Source organism: Panthera pardus, unplaced genomic scaffold (assembly GCF_024362965.1).
Source record: "Panthera pardus isolate Hobbes unplaced genomic scaffold, ASM2436296v1 HiC_scaffold_16, whole genome shotgun sequence".
Classification (NCBI taxonomy): Eukaryota; Metazoa; Chordata; class Mammalia; order Carnivora; family Felidae; genus Panthera; species Panthera pardus.
This window is the reverse complement of record NW_026526721.1, coordinates 112,680,643-112,699,825: the sequence shown is the minus strand read 5'-3', so window position 1 is coordinate 112,699,825 and position 19,183 is coordinate 112,680,643. Positions and strand designations below refer to the sequence as shown.

The window sequence follows — 19,183 nt, the reverse complement described above, 5'->3', positions numbered from 1 at the left end:
CACATTGGGCTCTGTGCTGACAGCTCAGAGCCTGGAGCCTGCTTCATATTCTGTGTCTCCCTCTCTTTCTGTCCCTCCCCTGCTTGTGCACACACTCTATCTCTCAAAAATAAATAAATAAAAATGAAAAAAATATATATATGCTCATAGAAAGAAATAGGAAAGTTATATAAGATGTTAATAGCTTTTCATTGGGTGGTGGGATTTGGGGTATAACTATTTTTTTCTTTATAGTTTTCTATATATTTTTTCTATATCATTTTTGTAAAGAAATAAAACTAATAAAAATAACTTGTTGAAAGGATACAATATTTGTGTTGTTCCATCTGGAAATGAAGTCAGAAACTTGCTCCCATGTTTGTAGTGCTTCTCTAAGAGCTCATTCCTCATGATCTGACCACGAAAAATGAAAGGACCCTTAACCATTAATTGTTCCAGATATAACACATCAATTATGATAGTAACAAGCATCCTTTGCTTGCTAGACAGTGATACAAAGTATTTCTTAATTTAAATTTTTGGGGGACACCTGGGTGGCTCAGCTGGGTAAGCGTCTGACTTCGGCTCAGGTCATGATCTTGTGATTCATGGGTTTGAGCCCTGTGTCAGTCTCTGTGCTGACAGCTCAGAGCCTGGAGCCTGCTTCAGAGTCTGTATCTCCCTCTCTATGCCCCTTTCCCACTCACACTCTGTCTCTCTCCCTCAAAAATAAAATAAACATTAAAAAAAATTTTTTAAATAAATAAATGTTTGGCCCTGCAACAGTGACCGGGAATAATCCTTAGGAATCATTAAAGAGTATTCCTAACCCCTGCAGATAACTTGATAAAAGTTTTCAGGCAGGGATCTGACATTACATATCTGTTTGAATTTTTTTTTTTAATTTTTACCTTATTCACATCTTACTGTAAAAATAAAACAGGAGATTACAAACCAGCTCTAGCCCAATGGAAAGATTCAATATACTGATTGTAGTAGTGGTTACATAACTGCCAAAATTCATAGAGCTGTACCGAAAAAGGTCAATCTTACTGTATATAAATTATACTTCAACAGACTGCAGTTGCATTGGATGTATAAATCAATTTGGGAAGGATGTCATCTTTAAAATATTTAATCTTTCAATCCATAAATATTAGGTCAAATTTATTACATGGATTGTACAAATATTCTATTGTATTGCTACTTTTTTTATCTAATAGCCCTTGCAATTTTTGAGACAGGTAGGCTAAAATATCCCATTATAATTATGGATTTAAAAGTTTTTCCTTTTGTGAAATTTTGCTTTACATATTTTGAGCCTATCTTAAACTGGGAAAAATATTTTGTAATGTTGTATCTTCCTGGTGGATTAAAACTTTTATCATTATGAAGTAATCTTCTTTATCTCTAGTAATACTCTTTAATATTTTCATGATATATCATTTTTATTTATAATCTTCTTGTATCCTTATATTGTAGATGTGTCTCTTATAAACTATCTAGTTGGAATTTTTTCCCTAAAAAAAGAACTAATCTGACATTCTTTGTCTATTAACTGGAATATTTAGTCTATTTACATATAATTACTCACATTCCTTGATATTTTCTATATGTTCCCTGTTATGTGATTTTTTTTCCCTTATGCAATTTTGTCTTTTGGAGGGGGGGTAATTAAAATATATAATCCTATTTTCTGTTCTGTCTCTATGCATTTGGAACTTATACTCTCTGCTTCTGTTATTTTTTCTGGCTACTCTAGAAATTTCAGCAAGCAAACTTAATTTATCAAAGTCTGAAGTTAAGCTTTAATATTTGCCCTTCTCCCAAACCAAGGGCTTTATAGTACCATAATTACATTTAATCTATTTCCCATCATGTACTATTTTTAAATGTATTTTTATTCTTTTCTGTTTTTTGAAGTGCCACAAGCTATTATTATTGTTGTTTTATTAGCCAACTTTTAGTTTTATCCATAAAAATTATGTACCACTTTCTTTTCATCTTTCTTGAATCTCAGACCATCCAGTGACACAAAGTACATTCTTTAGAATTTCCTTTAATGAAGGGCTACTAGTGACAAATTATCTTTGACTTTACCAGACAGTGTTTTGGGGGGCCATATTTTCTTGAAAAATATGTTAGCTGGTTATCAACTTTCTGGATTGACCACTATTTTCTTTAAGACATTCCACTGTCTTCTGACTTCCAGTGTTGCTGTTGGGAGGTTATCTGACAGTTTCTCTATTTTTTTTTAATGTTTTATTAGTTTTGAGACAGAGAGGGAGACAGAGTGTGAGCGGTGGGGCAGAGAGAGAGGGAGACACAGACTCTGAAGCAGGCTCCAGGCTCTGAGCTGTCAGCATAAAGCCTGACACAGGGCTCGAACCCATGAGCCATGAGATCATGACTGGAGCCAAAGTTGGATGCTTAACCAACTGAGCCACGCAGGCAGCCCTCTAACTCTTTTCCTTTAAATGTAAACAGAATTTCTTTTTCTGTGCTGCTTTTAAGGTTTTTTTTTCCTTTGGTGTTCTCCAGTTTGTTCATATTGAAATATTAACAATGATTTTGTGAAAGTGCTTGAGGTTTTGGTGATATTTCTCCCCTTCTTTTTAGTTTTTAAGCGTTCCAGACATTTTTTAATGTACAACAATCACATTTTAAAATAAAAAGGCTTTAGCCAAAATAGACTACCATAAAACATGTAAAAGCATTGTTTTAAAGTCTAGTAGAAGTTAAAAAGCCACATCTGTACCATTTCTTCTTGACAAAGAGTTAAATGTGTCATGTAGCCAACCTGTTATATTCATTATGACAGCTTTTACAACTTCAGGTAAAACTGATTTTAAAGAGTAGCAAGTAAAAAAAAAAAAAAAAAAAAAAAAAGGCAAGATAATTACCTTTCCACATGCTATTCTAGCATCACAACAAACAATGGATATGTTTCTGTTTTCTAGTTGGAAATCAAGTAGTCTGTCATCAAATAGCTCTTTTTCTGGAATATCCACGGAAAGTTGGTAAGAAATTGTTTTTAAGTGCTTTGGCTCTAATGGGAAAAGAATCACATATTTGTTTTAAATTTTCCAAAACCTCTCTTCTAAAATGAAATTTCAAACCTTATTACAAATGTATTGATTCATCAGACTTCTTTTAATGGCAGAAAAATGAGGCTTTTCATTAAATTAAAGTGAGTGTGTTCTTTTGTTAAAAAATAAAGACATTCCCTTGTTAAGCAAAGAATGATGATTGTCATTAAGTGGAACTTTCTGGCCTTGTGTTTAGTAGGAAACACTTGAATATTAAGGAACTTTGTACCAGGGATTTAGTTTAAACCAAAACAGATGTCCGTCTTTCCTAAGTATCTTTTGTTTTGTTTTGTTTTGTTAAAATTTTTTTAACGTTTATTTATTTTTGAGACAGAGAGACAGAGCATGAACAGGTGAGGGTCAGAGAGAGGGAGACACAGAATCCGAAACAGGCTCCAGGCTCTGAGCTGTCCGCACAGAGCCTGACGCGGGGCTTGAACTCATAGACCGCGAGATCATGACCTGAGCCGAAGTCGGCCGCCCAACCGACTGAGCCACCCAGGCGCCCCCTAAGTATCTTTTTTTTTTTAATTTTTTTTTTTTTTTGTTTTTAAGTTTATTTATTTTGAGAGAGTGCATGGACGGGGCAGAGAGAGAGAAAGAGAGAGAGAATCCCAAGCAGGCTCTGCACTGTCAGTTGGAGCCCGATGCAGGGCTCAAACTCACCAACCATGAGATCATGGCCTGAGCTGGAATCAAGAGTCAGCCACTTAACCTACTGAGCCACCCAGGCGCCCCTCTAATACTTTTCAATAGCTCTGAGTGGTAGAGGAGGAGCCTGTGCTCAGAAAGATTAAATACTTTGCCCCAAATCGGACAGCCTATAAGGAGAAAAGCAAGTACATAAATCAAGAACTTGATTCTAAAAATCAGTGCTCTTTCCATTTCACCCACCCTATAGCCATACTGGTCCACGTATGAAGAAACAATTGTGATTTATTTTTTGACGGATTTTTCCATATCCCAGCTTGAAAACAGAAGGGAATGTGTGCTTAATAAACCAAGAGACAATGAATTCAGTAAGCTCTTTTCAGCTATCTGTAAAGTGTTCTATAGATGTTGCTAATTTATTTCAGTCAATAACAATAGTAAGCTGAAGACTAAAAACTTCGAAAGCCAGAAAGCTGAAACACCAGCCTTTCTGAGCCATTTTAACTGCTACATTGACTGAAATGAACATTTTAAATATATTTTTTAAAATACCAATTGTAGCTCTTGGTCAAACATCTGAGCTTTCTGATGTACAACTGACCCATAACACCAGCATTGAGGAACTCACCGTCTTCAGCTAAATTAGTCTGTTCATTTGTCATTAGTGCAAATTGTCTGGCCATTTGTCGCTCCTGTTTTCTACAAAATTAAAAAATATGCTGTATAAATCCAAAATGTGTTTGAAGCTTAAAACAGAATTTTAGTACAAATTTTAACTGTTTACATACTATCCATTATTATTTTTATCTATTATTACTTGTGAATCCAGGCATTTAATCCATACATATAAGTTTCTACTCTCTTCAGGCAACAAATTCAACAAATTTCTCCAATATGGGAATTCCAAATTGCCCTGAGAATTTGCAATTGGTAAATTTCTTTTTTTTTTTTTTTTTTTTTAATATTTTTTTAATGTTTGAGACAGAGAGAGACAGAACATGAACAGGGGAGGGTCAGAGAGAGAGGGAGACACAGAATCCGAAACAGGCTCCAGGCTCTGAGCTGTCAGCACAGAGCCCGACGCGGGGCTCAAACCCACGAACCGTGAGATCATGACCTGACTCAAAGTCAGACGCTTAACCGACTGAGCCACCCAGGCGCCCCACAATTGGTAAATTTCTACTTTATTTTATTTTTATTTTTAAAAAATGTTTATTTATTTTCAGAGAGAGAGAAAGCACGAGCAGGGAAGGGGCAAAGAGAGGGAGGAAGGAGGAGAATCCTAAGCAGGCTCCATGCTCAGCACAGAGCCTGATGCAGGGCTTGATCCCACAACCGTGAGATCACGACCCCAGCCCAAATCAAGAGTCAGACACTTCGCTGACTGAGCCAACCAGGCACCCTGGTAAATTTCTACTTTGAATTGGTGAGTTTCCAGAGTTTCTGGGAGCTTCTGAATCTCAATAACATCTACCAGGAATTTTATTTTATTTTTATTTAACAAATTAAATTTTTTTCTTAATTTTAGAGAGAAAGCTCAAATTGGGGAAAGGGGCAGAAGGAAAGAGACAGAATCTCAAACAGGCTCCAGGCTCAGCTTGGAGCCCAGCATGGGGCTCGATCCCATGACTCTAGGATCCTGGCTTCAGCTGAAATCAAGAGTCGATTGCTCAACCAAGTCACCCAGGCGCCCCCACCAGGAATTTTTATAGGTTTGCTTTGGCCAATTTTTATTTCATTACTGAGAACACATCTTCAAAATTAAATATTTTGAAAAAACAAGGTTCATTTACAAAAAGCTTAAGCGGGCCTGAGTCTCAATATCAAAGGTTCAATGTTACCTCCGCAGGGCTTTTTCCTTTGCTTTGAGTCTATCAAGTTCACTGCCATGGGCTGCATGAGGGTCAATACAGATTAATTCAGCTTTAGAGCTTTGAATTTTTTGTTTTTCCTCATAGATGTAGTCAATCAGATTTTGAAAATAACTACAACAGGAGACCTGGAAAACAAAGAGGTCATGTTCATCTCATTAGTCCTAGAGGAAGATAATTACAGGGGGCAAAAATGGCTAATGAAATTTGGATAACAATCTATGGTAGCTTTTTCCTAGTAACAGCTTAATTGAGATAGAGTTCACATACCGTACAATTCATCCATTTCAAATGTACTAGTCAATGGCTTTTAGTGTATTCACAGAGTTGTGCAAAACCATCACTGCGGCCAACTTTTAGAACACGAACTCTTATCCGTTAACCCTCCCCATCTCTCCCCTCAGCCTCTGGAAACCACTAAGCTAAATTCTGTCTGCATACATTTGCCTGTTCTGTTCAGCTCATATATGTGGAATCATACAATTGTGGTACTTTGTGATTGGCTTCTTTTGCTTAGCATAATGTTTTCAGGGTTCATCTATGTTGTAGCATGTATCAGCCCTTCATTTCTTTTTATGGTTAAATAATATTCCATTGTATGGATACATCACATTTACTTACCCATTCATCAGTTGATGGATGTTTGGGTTGTTTTCATTTTTGGCTGTTAGGACTCATGCTGCTATGAACATTGTGTGTTAAGTTTTTGTGTAGGTGTATGTTGTCAGTTCTCTTGAGTATATATCTAGAAGTGTAACTGCTGGGCTATAGGTAACTATGTCTCTAACTTTTGGGGGAATTGCCAGACAGTTTCTCAAAGTGGCTACACCGTATTACATTCCCCCTTTCCAGTATATGAGAGCACCGGTTTCTCTACATCCTTGCCAACACTTGTTATTATCTGTCTTTTTGATTATAGCCATCCTAGTGGGTATGGAATGGTATCCCATTGTGATTATGATTTGCATTTCCCCAACAGCTAACATGTAACTCTTTTAAGACTTGCAGTGCGGGGGAGGAAACACTTCGTGTGTTTAAAAATAACACCATTTCCGGGGTGCCTGGGTGGCTCAGTCGGTTAAGCGGCCGACTTCGGCTCAGGTCATGATCTCGCAGTCCGTGAGTTGGAGCCCCGCGCCGGGCTCTGTGCTGACAGCTCAGAGCCTGGAGCCTGTTTCAGATTCTGTGTCTCCCTCTCTCTGACCCTCCCCCGTTCATGCTCTGTCTCTCCCTGTCTCAAAAATAAATAAAACGTTAAAAAAAATTTTTTTTAAATAACACCATTTCCTCAGTGAACCTGCATTAGAACTCACATCTTCTATTGGTTTAGAGCTGTCATCGTCACAGTAAACATCCATATTGGAAAGAAATGATTTTAGATCGCCTCCACAAAATTCACACGTGGGCGATATCTCCTCCTCTTCTTCCTTCAGAGAGAGGAAAACAAGAATAAATGAGTGCCCACAGGAGGGCCCAGAGGCCCTGGGAGCAGTAGATGCTGCTGGGACTCTGGGCAAGGCCAGCAAAAGTCCAGAGGGAGAGCAGGGCTGGTGGGCTGTGTGCCAACCTGTCTGAGAACTCCTGCCGGAATCCCTGGGGGCCCCCTGAACTAGCTGGTGGGGAACTTTCAGGGGGGTAAGATCCTCTACCAGAGGCACCAAACTAGCAAGATTCCAGTAATGAGACATTATTTCTACTCAAGGGCTGGTGAGGACTGAAGAGGCTGAGGTGGTGTATTGAGGGCCTCTTTTTGGCACCGTTCACCAGAGCACAGCTGAGCCCATCAGGAGCTTGTGGATCCTTAGGATGTCTCCTCAACGCAAGAAGAAAGTTGCACAAATGACTTTACTATTGACAGCCGAGTTCCTCATGGGGGAGGGGCACTATGGCGTGTAACTGGAGGCACGAGACAGAGGATAACGCGTTAGCCCCAGCTTGGGGCTCTGGATTCTCCTGACTGTGCTGTGAAGGTAATTCAGAAGGGGTGGGGGAGACCCGGAGAAGCAACAGGACACAGGGGAGTTAGGGGCTCAAGGGTTGGTGCACTATGGCCATGTTTATGATCTGAGGTCACGACTGTGACTGCAGGGGTTCTTGGGCAAGCAAGCAGCCTTAGCACAGGCCTCCAGGAAAACCCACATCATGTATGAGTCGCAGGTCACGAATGCTACCAAGCCAGCTGTAATTTGCCATTCTCTGGGACTAGCAAAATGGCCACTGTGGGGCCAAAGGGTGGCGAGGGGGCCTGTGCGGCCAGGCATTCACCACCAGAGTGATGGCCCGAATCTTGAGGTTACCGAAACTACCCAATGGCAAGTACTGCACATCGCTGACAGCAGAACCCTAGAGAGTAAAGCCCCACCATAGAGAGATGGCGGTGACACATGTAGTTTGTCACCTAAGTGACAGAGCAGGCAGAAAAAGAGTGTGGCGATTCCAGGCCATCCACAACCCTTCCATATGAGGGTCTTGCTAATGAGCTCCTCAGCCCATGGTCCCTTCACCCCTTCACCTGTGGGGGAAGCAAGGTGGAGATTCTTCCAAAGACCATGAGTGGGGCTGGAATCTGCTCCTGGAGACAGTGTAGCTGGAGAGGAGAGCTGGCGAGCCAGCTACTGCCGCCCCTGAACTACACTAGTGTCAAAGCCCCATCTAGGTGGACCTGAAGGATCTGCCCAAGATCCAGGAGAAGCCAGCCCTGCCTTGGTGCCAATGCAGGCACAACTCCCTGGAAGAAAGGCTACAAGGCTTTCCTCATGTGTAGGACCATCTCCGGGTGTCAGCAGAAGAAAACTCGAGACACTTCCTTGACTACAAACTTCTGTGGTTCAGAAAGAGAAAGGAGCTAGGTTTGAATAAAAGAATTTCAGCCTGAAGAGTCTATAGGGTGGCCATAAAGTTTAGAAACATGGACAGATATAAAGAGCAAATATTGACTGATACTACATGACATTTAGTGTGCAACTCCTTGTGAGACTTGCATAGTTTAATGTGCTGCACAAAGCGGCAATGAGCAGCACGTTATTGTGTCCACACAGCGTTCCCATCGACCCTGCGTAACATCTGTGGGGCGCAGGCTCACACAATTGATGGCTCTTATTTCCAGTGGATAAGCCTGCACCGTTAGCAGACCCCAGAAGAAATAAGGGGGTGCCAATCTGGGGAGCATGCTGTTCTCTCCACATGGCCAGGTCACCAGAGTTTGCAAATAATCATACCACCATTCGGTCCCCCACTGCTCTGGTGCGTTGAATTTTGTCCCCTGAAAAGATAGGTTGAAGTTGTAACTAATTTACGTAATCTACATAATTTACATAATCTAATTTAAGTGGTGTGCCTGGAGAAGAGGGACATTTGGAAACAGATGCAGAGAACGCCAGGACAACTGAGGCAGAGATCGGAATGGAGAAGCCACAAGCCAAGGAAAGCCAAGGGTTGATGGCCACACCGGAACGAGGAAGAGGCAAGGAGGGATGCTCCCCTACAGGCTGGGCTCGCTGACATACTGATTTTGAACCTCTAGCCGTCAGAACGACGAGACAACAAGTCGCTACGGTTCTAAGCCACCCAGTTTGTGGTATTTGGATACAGCAGCCCCAGGAAACAAACACAGCCGCCCTAAGTGCTATTCCAAATAAATGAGCTCTTCGTGTATTTTTTAAAAAGCATGTTCATTGTCTTGTGTGCAAATCATCATGTGGCTTATGACATCATTTATCAATAAAAAACATTTTCAAATTTAAAAATAATATGAATTAAAATCACCTTGAAGTTAATGCCTATATTGGAACTCTCTTGTTTGAATTTCAGAATGGATGGTGGCCCAATGCTGGGCAGTGTTTTCAGAGCTGGCTCAAACAGTGTTATGAAGTCTTCTTTAAACTACATTTTTAAAAAGAGAGAGAGAATCGACGTTTGAATAAGTGATATTTACAACGAACCCTGTGTACTATTGGACCGATAAACATTTCTTACCTCCAACTCACATAAAACATTCAGTTTTCGCTCTTCTGGATTAATTACCCATTTTTCTGCAGAGAAAAGCATCAATTTAGAAAGGAAGTTTAAAACCTTAGTACAGTGTGTTCCATTTTCTCCTAACCCACTACCCCGTGTCAAACACACACACACACACACACACACACACACACACACACACACACACACAGAGTTTAAATGCCCTGAAACCTTTTCACCACCTTCTTGAGCATATTCTTAGGGGAGGGCTTTTCTAGAGGGGGTGTGCCCTGTCTGAGTTAAGGCTGGTTTGCCTTTGCCGGCAGAGGGAAGGACTCTATCTATTTACCTCTTAACTTAGAAGCCAGATTTTCATGTTCAGGTTCCTTAATTATAGAGGGTACTTTCTTCCCTGTAAAACGAGCATACACTTGTCATCAATCCTGACAAAGTAGAAAAGAAGTTTAATACAAAAGAAAATATGCCTTTTGGAAAAGTAAGTACCCTTATTTGTGTTTGTTTGACCTTTTACTTTTTTGCTCTTTCCAAATAACATTTTATCAACAATAAGGAACAGAGGGAAGGCACCACTGATCTATCACATCGAAAAAAGTTTCCCTGTTCCTTTCTAGTCCTAACATACTACAGAGATGCATACTTCACTTGACTATAAACATTGGTGCAGACTCTTATGTTTTCTGCTTTTTTTTCCAGCTTATTTATTTTGAGAGAGAGTGTGTGTGTGCGAGTACAAGTTGGGGAGGGGCAGAGGGCAAGAGAGAAAGAATCCCAAGCAGCCTCCACACTGGCAGCACAGAGCCTGATGTGGGGCTGGATATCACGAATTGTGAGATCATGACCTGAGCCGAAATCGAGAGTCGGATGCTTAACCGACTGAGCCACCGAGGTGTTCCCTTTTCTGGTTTTTAAAAGTACTATGTTGTCTACCTTCTACCTGTTACTTTGTAAAAGATTTTTCAGGTAGAAGGGTGCTAGAGGTTCTAACTCAAGACTGTTAACTCAACCAGGAGGATTATTCCCTCCACAGATTCCAGGGCAGTATTAGAAATGGGGAAGGCGGACATCAGCAACTTGGAATAACCGTCTAGGAGATTCAAGCTGATAGAATTGGAATGATGAGAACCAGTGAGATCAACCTACAGTGGGGCAGGGGTAAAGGGGGGGGGAGCTGGCCCATTTCCTCCCAGAGCCATGGGCGGCAAGGACTGCTACTGGAGAAAGAGGTGGGCTTCAGAAAGTGATGTGTTTTCCTATGTGGAGTATCTGAAAAAATTTTGAATATGTTTTAGGCATGTTGTCCAACAGAAATGCCAGTATAGGTATGAAAAAATTAATGCACACAGATGTTTATTAAGGCATTATTTGTTATAGGGACGAGCTCCAAACATCAAACCACACCAACTCTGAAATACCTAGCAATCCGTTTTATTACATAAGCCATAATAACTGTATATAAGGGAATATTATGCAGTTGTTTCATTGAATTAGATCAATCTTTCCTGACATGGAAAGATATCCATGATACACTGCTAAGTAAAAGAATTAGAGAAGAGATAAAGTTGCCGTTACAGGAAATATAATTGTTTCCTAGACTTTCAACTTAGAAACTATTAGAATAAGAAATTTCAGCAAGGGGGTCCGATACAAGATTAATATATAGAAATCAATAATTTCCTTCTTGTTGACAATAATCAATTAGTAAATATAACAGGAAAAAAGTTTCCAATTGTTATATCAATACAAGACTATAAACTAGTAAGAGCTGCATGAGTCCTATATGGGGGGGGGGGGGGCTATAAAAGAAGGTCTGAAAGAAATGGAGAGGTACACTAGGTTCCTGCTGTTAATCAAGTGGCCATCAGATGAGGTGGCCCTAATGCCTTCGTGTGTAGCCTAGAAAAGCAAACTGAAACCTGAGCCAGAGTCAATTTCTGTAAATGCCTCAAGGTTAGGAACAGCCAACCACGAACAGCCAACCAGGCTTTCCCAAGTAATACAACCCCTTAAGCCATGGCCAATCAAAAAATGTCCTCGTTTTGATCTGGTGTCTTCTCTGTAAAAATCTCCTTACTGTTGTCTGGGAAGCCCTCCCACCTATTTCCAGTTTGGCACTGCCCCATTCCATTCATGTTTGCTCAAATTTAGAAATCTGAAAATACCTCAGTTTGTCTTTTAACACTGCGAAGCAAGGGCGACAAATCGACTTGTCAAATTCCATTGAAACATCCCATCAGAATTACACTGTGTAGATTAATTTGGGAATTATTAGCATCTGCCTAATATTTGGTCCCTTTTTATGTTCGATTTTGTCACTCTTCTGTACAAATCCTCAGGGATCTTTCTACTTCATTCCCATTGAAAAAGATTTGGTCCTCAATTAGTCTTTTGACCCTATCCCCCCTCAGTTGTCCTCCTGATGACTTTACCGCAACCACACCAACTGCCTCCTTGTTCTAGGGGGAGGCACCTGCTAGTCCGTGTGCCTGGAATAATCTTGCCCTAAGATCATCCTGGCTCACTGTCTCATGTCCTTGAGGTCTTTGCTCAAATATTTTAGCTTCTCAGTAAAGATTTCCCTGAGCACCCTGGGTAAACTTACCCCTCCCACCCAACATTTTCCATCCTTTCCTCTGCTTTTCCTCCTTAGCACTTAATGTATTATATATAATATATATAATGTATATATAATACATATATTATCACCTAATTATATATTATATATATTTCCTTATTTTCCTTATTTTTTATGATCTCTCTCACCATCACCTCCACCCTCCACACTTTCATGCCAGATCACGAGGACCGGCATTTTCGTTTTTTTGTTTTTGTTTTTGTTTTCATTGCCATTTCCCTAGAACAGGGTTTGGACTATGATGGGTGCTTGGCATATGATAGGTGCTCAATAAACATCTGATGAATAGGTGACATAAAACAAATACAAAAGTTACCAGGAAATGCTATTCATAAATCCTTATACTGGGATAAATTAAAATTTTAATTTTTGTATTATCTATCTCTTGATGGTTGACATTTAGACTACAGCGTGCATGTTACTGCTTTGATAAAAAACGAAGATACGCATCAACATAGAATGGCAGATTTTTTTTTTTATGAGAACATAAACATTAGCATTTATTACAGACGAAATGCCAAAGGGCTTCGCTATTTAATCTCATTTTGCTTTTCATAAAAATTCTGTGACAGAAGTATTACTATTATTACTGACAGGGGAAGAACCTGGGACTCCATGAGGCCCTCATCTCCGTGTCAGTTTGTGTTGGGCTGGGATTCAAACCTGGCTCTCCCCCAGTGCCTGCAGCTAGGCTCTTTCTGATGTGCAATCCCATCTCTGAGCAAAAGCTAAGAAATCAAACTACTCACTTGGCCGCCTTTTGCCAGAAAATTTTTGAAGCCAGCTTTCTTCTGTTTGTACTGACGTTGGAATTCCTGGATACAAACTGTGATACATAGTCCTGAAGTTGAGACAAAATCTTAATTGTGAGTATGCCTACATAATTGTTAGCCATTCTTCCAAATATAGCACATTTAGCCATCAAGTAACACACGTAGGTAGAAGATCCGGCTTTCTATTTTCTTTGAAATATTTTCCTCCATTCTTACCTCTCAGTAAAGTCAGGCACAGTGTGTTTGCATTATAGGGAAAGTACTCCTTTCTAAGTGCTGGAGTCTCCCGATACCATATTTTTCCCCCCAGAGAATAAATTACGACCACTATGTCTGTGCATGTGTGTTGATGGTGGTGGTGATGGTGTGTGTGTTTAAACATATACTTGAATTTAAATGAGACATATTATTCATTTTATTTTTATGTATTTTTAAGTTTTATTTATTTAAGTAATCTCTACACCCAAAATGGGGCTTGAGCTCACAACCTCGAGTTCAAGAGCCCTATGTACCTCCGACTAAACCAGCCAGGCGACCCAATTAAGTAGCCTAAAAATAACCCAAACTTTTTTTTTTAAGAGTTGAAGTGAAATGCGCTGTAATCAAACAATTTGTATTATTTATTCTTTCTGCAGGTAGTTCAGTTACTTGAGTTGTCATTGACATGATAGGAAGGCAGAAACGTATTGATTTTTACTAGTTACAATGACTGTTACTGGTAACAAGTAAGTAATAACTAGTGCTTCAAGTTCCTTTGCCTCTTTGAATTTCAATTATTTTGCACGCTTAGCAAATTGTGATGATTTGCTGGGTCTTCTAAAATTATCACATTTTTTCAAATGATTGAATCAATTTTAGGGTTGTCACTTTTTCACCTTTCTTAGTTCTTTCTCCACCCTCCTTTCTTGGTGCTTTGTTCCTTGGCACATTGCATCGGTGGGGTGCTTTAGATCCAAAATGACTCTGTCTTGTAATAAGCGAAGAACGACTCAGCCAAAGCCACCTGTGCAAGTCTCTGGGGGAGTCCTGTTTGTCTAACTTCCCAAACAAGCTACAGGGACCGAGGGTAAAAAAGAATATTAAGGAGCAATCCCTAGACAACATTGAACGTTTGGCCTTTTTTCCAGTTCAGTGGTGAACAAAATCAGACCTACGTGGCTCCTCTAGGTCTCTCTGCCTTCCTTAAACCGACACCAAAGATTGTTTCTGAAATTCTGCGGAAGGGTGGCAGATGACGAGATGACGGAGGCTAACAAAATGAACATTTCCTGAGAACTGACTGCGTAGTGGTACATTCGTAGTATTTGCTTTATTCACATGATTTCATTGATATTAACAGAGACTAATCAAGGCATGTATCGATCTTCCCTCCTCTACAGGCAAGGAAACTGAGACTCTAGGGAACCCCTGAAAAACGGTATTGTGCCAGATGCAAATGGGGCCTGGGCCTGTTTGGCTTCAAAACCTGTGTTTCTCCGTATTTATCTGCCATGTATAGTTGGCCCCATTTTCAACCAGAATAGTAATAGGGCAATAAAACATAGAAGGTGAGCCAATATTGATTGATTTTTATGACATTTAAGGATAGATTTCCTTCAAAACACAATCTCACCAAATTCACCAGAGAATGCTTTGAAATATAAAAGAAGCATCTTAGGAAGATTTATGAGGAGAAATTAAGAAATTGATCAAGTAAGGAGAGGCTCCCATATTAATAGGAAGTCCAGGTCAAGATGGCAGTTGAGCACCCAATTCTCCTTCCCTTCCTTTCCCAGATCTTACTGAAATAACAAACACAAACAAATAAACAAATAGCCCTGGAAAATAAGAAAGGTGTCATTGGTAGACAAGTAATATTGAAGTCCCAAAAGAACGAATATAAATGGCTTTAGTTTGATGGAAAACCAGGGTGGAGAACACCACAGCTCAAAGCAAGAGAAGTAAGTAAAATTCTTCTGGGAAGTCCCTAGCTCAGACTCAACCAAATGCAGAGAGGAGGGGACTGGAGACTGCAATCAGAGGAGTTCAGGGAGTCATCTCAGAGCAGCTGGCCAGGCAGCTGTTCTTTTTATTTCTAGATAAAGCCCCCCAAGCTGCTTCCTACAAAGAGTGGGCAGCCTATCTCAGGAGGTTGTAGGTGTGAAAGAGAAGCAGAGCATAGTATGAGGTTACACAGAAGCTGCCCAATAGGCCTGGATGAGAAAGGAGGAGGGGACATCCCGCCCAGAAGTGAAATGCGTGAAGAACTCCAACCACACAGTGAAGTGTCCTTATCCAAACTCCAGTAATAGTGGGGTATGCAGCTTGCCTGCCTCCTACCAACGCTCCACAAGCTGCCGCCTCTGACATCCCCCATCCACCCACGTAGGACACGGTCAACCTTCCAGATACACCCTGTTAAGAGCTACTCAGCTGCAGAAGGACTCCATTCTGGTTACCTACTGGCCATTCATTTGTAAATACAAATTGATAATGAAGGATTGCCAGTTACTTAAGGGCAATCAATAGCATAAAAGAGAAAGACCAAGATAAATAGAATTAATCCCGAAAAAAGAACTTCAAAGAACAACAACAAAAAAGAACCTTAGTATAAAAGTACCCTTAAAAGAGATCAAAAAATAACTATTTGAACAGAAAGAAATTCTGGGTTCTTGGAAATTACAAATATGAATACGAAAATAAAAACTTTTGTACAAGGGCTGCATGTTATCATAAATACAAAAAAATCTTGATATCCAAGAGGGCCGATAGCCATCTAGTAGGAGTTCTAAAGAAGACACATGAAGGGGAGGAAATAAATATCAGAAGTGTTTCAGAATCAGACTGATCAGCAATACCGGATACTAGAAGGCAAAAAAGCAATGTCTTCAGAGCTCTGAGGAAAATGGTTTTAAATGTATTCTTTAATGCCAGGTTATGTTATTAATTAAGTATGATGGTAAAAATGAAGAAATCTCCAGACAGGCAAGAACTCAGGAATCTGACTACCCATGAGATCTACATGAAATAATTACCTGTGGAGTTTCTCCAGCAAAGAGAAAAGGAATAAAAGAAAGCAAGCAATATGGGAATCAGGAAAGTGTGGCCCTTTAACCCCAATCAGGAAAGCTGAAGACAATTAAAAACTGAGAGTTGAAAAGTTCTCCTTTTAGGAGTCAAGTTTTATGGACATAGGAATCTGGGGTTTTGTGCAGAATCCAATCACATTATTGGCTTCTTAGCATGAAATTGTGAGTATTGTTGATTGTTTTTCAATTTTCAGAATTAACCTGTATTGAGTTAATTATGATTATAAAATATAATACAAATACAATAAAACTTGGCAAAGTAATATGACTTTATATGAATTTATATGACTTTATATGAATATATAAATACTCATATATTTATAAAATATATAATTTGCTGTTAACTGGGAGAAGAAAGGGTGAGAGGAAAGATAGAAGTAGAAGTGCATTGGCTCAATCCGTAGAGCATGCAACTCTTGATCTTGGGCTTGTGGGTTCGAGCCCCATGTTGGGTTTAGAGATTACTTAAAAATAAAATCTTTAAAATAAATAAACATAAAATTAGAAACAAAATAAGCTGTTAACACTATGTTAACCCTGGTGGGTGGGAGTGTGGGGGTGAAGAAGGGCATGGAATTTTTTTTTTTATTTTACACCTTTGTATACTTTAATATTTTAACCATGTACATGTATTATTTTTGAAGTTGAATTAAAAGGATAAATAAAAACGTAAGAGCGGGACAGAACAATCCTGTTTATGCTTAGGACTTTAAAAGTTGCTTGTAAAAGCAAAGCTTAAGTGAACAGTAATTCAAGATCGTGGACTCAGCTTTATAAAGATTTATAAAGATGTTCCAAAAGGTATTTCTCTGGTGTCTTCCTGTGCTTGGCAGCTAATAGCAATAACAACAAGAAAAAGAGAGAGGAAAAAAATAAGACCATAATTTCCACTTTCCTTCACAGGAGGTGTGTCTAATCACGGTCTCATTTCGCCAATAGAGACCAATGTCCTAAACGTTCAGAGCACTTGCTATTGTACAGTGTTATTATTTCATGTTATATCAAGTGGGCATGTCTTCTCTGTAGGTAGATAATAAGCTGCAGATGGGCAGGGACTGTGTCTCTATCCCCAAAGTGTCTAACAGTAATAGATTTTTAAAAATCCTTTTTTAATAAATTGGTTGTAAGTGCCCTGGATTATTTTTACTCTACTTCCAGACATATTTATCCACGAGGTAAAAGTAAACATCATCAGCTTCAAAAAATTATATGAAAACAAAACATTTTCTTACCTATCTAAATCCGCTTCAGACATGTCTTTCCTAAATGTCTGGAATATCTTAGGAAAACCTGTTGAATGAAACGTTGACGAATTTAGCCACTCCTTCTACATCAGTGGTTCTCAAAAGGACAACTTCTGCCCCCCAGGAGACATTTGGCAACTCTGAAGATATTTTTTTTTCTTATCTTTTTAATGGTTATTTATTTTCGAGAGAGGGAGCGTGAGCGGGGAGGGGTGGGGGGGGGACAGAAGATTGGAAGTGGGTTCTGCACTGATAGCAAAGAGCCTATGCGGGGCTTGAACTGAACTGAGTCGAATTCAGATCATGACCTAAGGTCATGACCTGAGCCAAATTCAGACACTTAACCCACTGAGGTGCCCAGGCGCCCCTGAAGACGTTTTTGATTGTCCCAGATCAGAGTGGGGGCTCACGGCACAGCCAGGGCTAGAGGCCAGGGATGCTGGTAAACATCCTATATTGCCAGGGACACCTCCTCCCACCTTCTTCTACTCAACAAAGATGGTCCTGATGGAAATGTCAACACTCAAAATAAGTGCTGTCTTTCTTTTTAAGGAAGTGACTGAAGTGGTTTTAGCATAGGAACCTAAACACAATTTTTTTTTTTTTTTTTTTTTTTTTTTTTTTACAGGACTGTCTTGGTAGCACAACACCCTGAAGGGACTGCTCTTCTGGGAGCGGCATGTTCCTGTGTGTGTTTCTGAGAAAGAGAGAAAGAGGGACTGGGAAGGGGAGACAGGAACAGAGGGGGAGACGCAGGGAGAGGGAGGTGTGAGAGAGGCCTAGACAGAGGGGAGGGGGTGGGGAGAGAGAGACGGAGGGAGGGAACAGCATCATGGCCCGAATGCACATAGAGGTATTGCAAATGCACTCGGTGAAGCACTACCCAAGTTTCCAGTCTCACCAAGCGTTACACCGATGTCCTAAATCGTGAGCCAACAGAACGCTCAGCCAAGATTTCAGTGCCTTTGAATAAAGGGACCAAGATAGACTGGGTTGTGTGTGGGGTGGTGCATGTGTTTAGAAACCAGACACTCAGGTAGACCAAGGCTCTGGAGTGGCGGGACCAGCGGTCCGAGGGCCAGGGAAGCCTTAGGGTAAGGGGCGGGCAGGGGATGTACTTTTCTGGGAGGAGACGCTCGAGTGTGAGCTCGAGATCGGTGTCTCGCTCCACAGCGTCCCGCTGAGCGTGGGGGTCGGGCTCAGGCTGGGGCTGGTGATGCTGGTTAATCGGGGAAGGAAGGCCTTTGAGTTTTCGTCACTGCTGTCATCGATGTCCATCATTTTCCAGAAGTACTCTTCGCTGAACGTCCCTTGGACCTCCAGCTTCTTCTCCTCCGCGTCCCCTGTCTTCCCCTCCACTGCTTCCCCCTCCTTCTCCTCCACCAACAACTCCTCTTCCTCCTCCTCCTCCTCCTCCTCCTCCTCCTCCTCCTCCTCCTCCTCCTCCTCCTCCTCCTCCTCCTCCTCCTCTTCTTCCTCCGGGACCTCCTCCTCCTCCGGCTTTCTGGAGCCGTGACGCGGGTGCGGGTTGGCCATGGCTGGGGGGAAGCAGGGTCGCCGCTAGCGCAGTGGCGGGTGCGGCCGCCAGTCCCAGTCAGGTGTCCAGCTCCGTACGGTGCGCGCGTCTCCCGTCTCCCGGGGCAACGGCCAGCGGCGCGACGCCAAGCCTCTGGGATTTAGAGCGGCAGCACAGAACCGGAGGGGTGGGGACAGGGGCGTCGGGGCAGAGAGCCGCTAAGGAGCCAGGACCTCTGCAAGCTTCTTTCTCACCTCCTTTCCGGGGTCACGGAGACCCCTCACAGCATGTGGCGAACTGATCTCCCTTTCCTCCTCCCTCCTTTGGAGCGTTGTTTCTTTGTTTGGGGTAGAGGCTACCAGAGATGGACGCTGTTAGGCCA

At 41.1% G+C, this 19,183-nt stretch overlaps 1 protein-coding gene across 1 annotated transcript in view; it reads right to left on the bottom strand.

The window, feature by feature from the left end:
• The window catches only part of ERICH6 (glutamate rich 6), a 29,525-nt gene extending 10,612 nt beyond the window's left edge, over window positions 1-18,913 (bottom strand). Inside the window, exons 1-11 of the mRNA XM_053903721.1 lie at window positions 18,404-18,913; window positions 17,274-17,331; window positions 12,950-13,041; window positions 9,897-9,959; window positions 9,566-9,621; window positions 9,356-9,472; window positions 6,904-7,017; window positions 5,561-5,718; window positions 4,348-4,418; window positions 2,883-3,028; window positions 308-393 (exon numbers count right to left, since the gene is read on the bottom strand). Coding sequence (XP_053759696.1) covers window positions 308-393; window positions 2,883-3,028; window positions 4,348-4,418; window positions 5,561-5,718; window positions 6,904-7,017; window positions 9,356-9,472; window positions 9,566-9,621; window positions 9,897-9,959; window positions 12,950-13,041; window positions 17,274-17,331; window positions 18,404-18,821 — 1,379 coding nt within the window. The 5' untranslated portion in view covers window positions 18,822-18,913. The remainder of the gene's footprint in view (window positions 1-307; window positions 394-2,882; window positions 3,029-4,347; window positions 4,419-5,560; window positions 5,719-6,903; window positions 7,018-9,355; window positions 9,473-9,565; window positions 9,622-9,896; window positions 9,960-12,949; window positions 13,042-17,273; window positions 17,332-18,403) is intronic.
• Window positions 18,914-19,183: the final 270 nt, after the last annotated feature.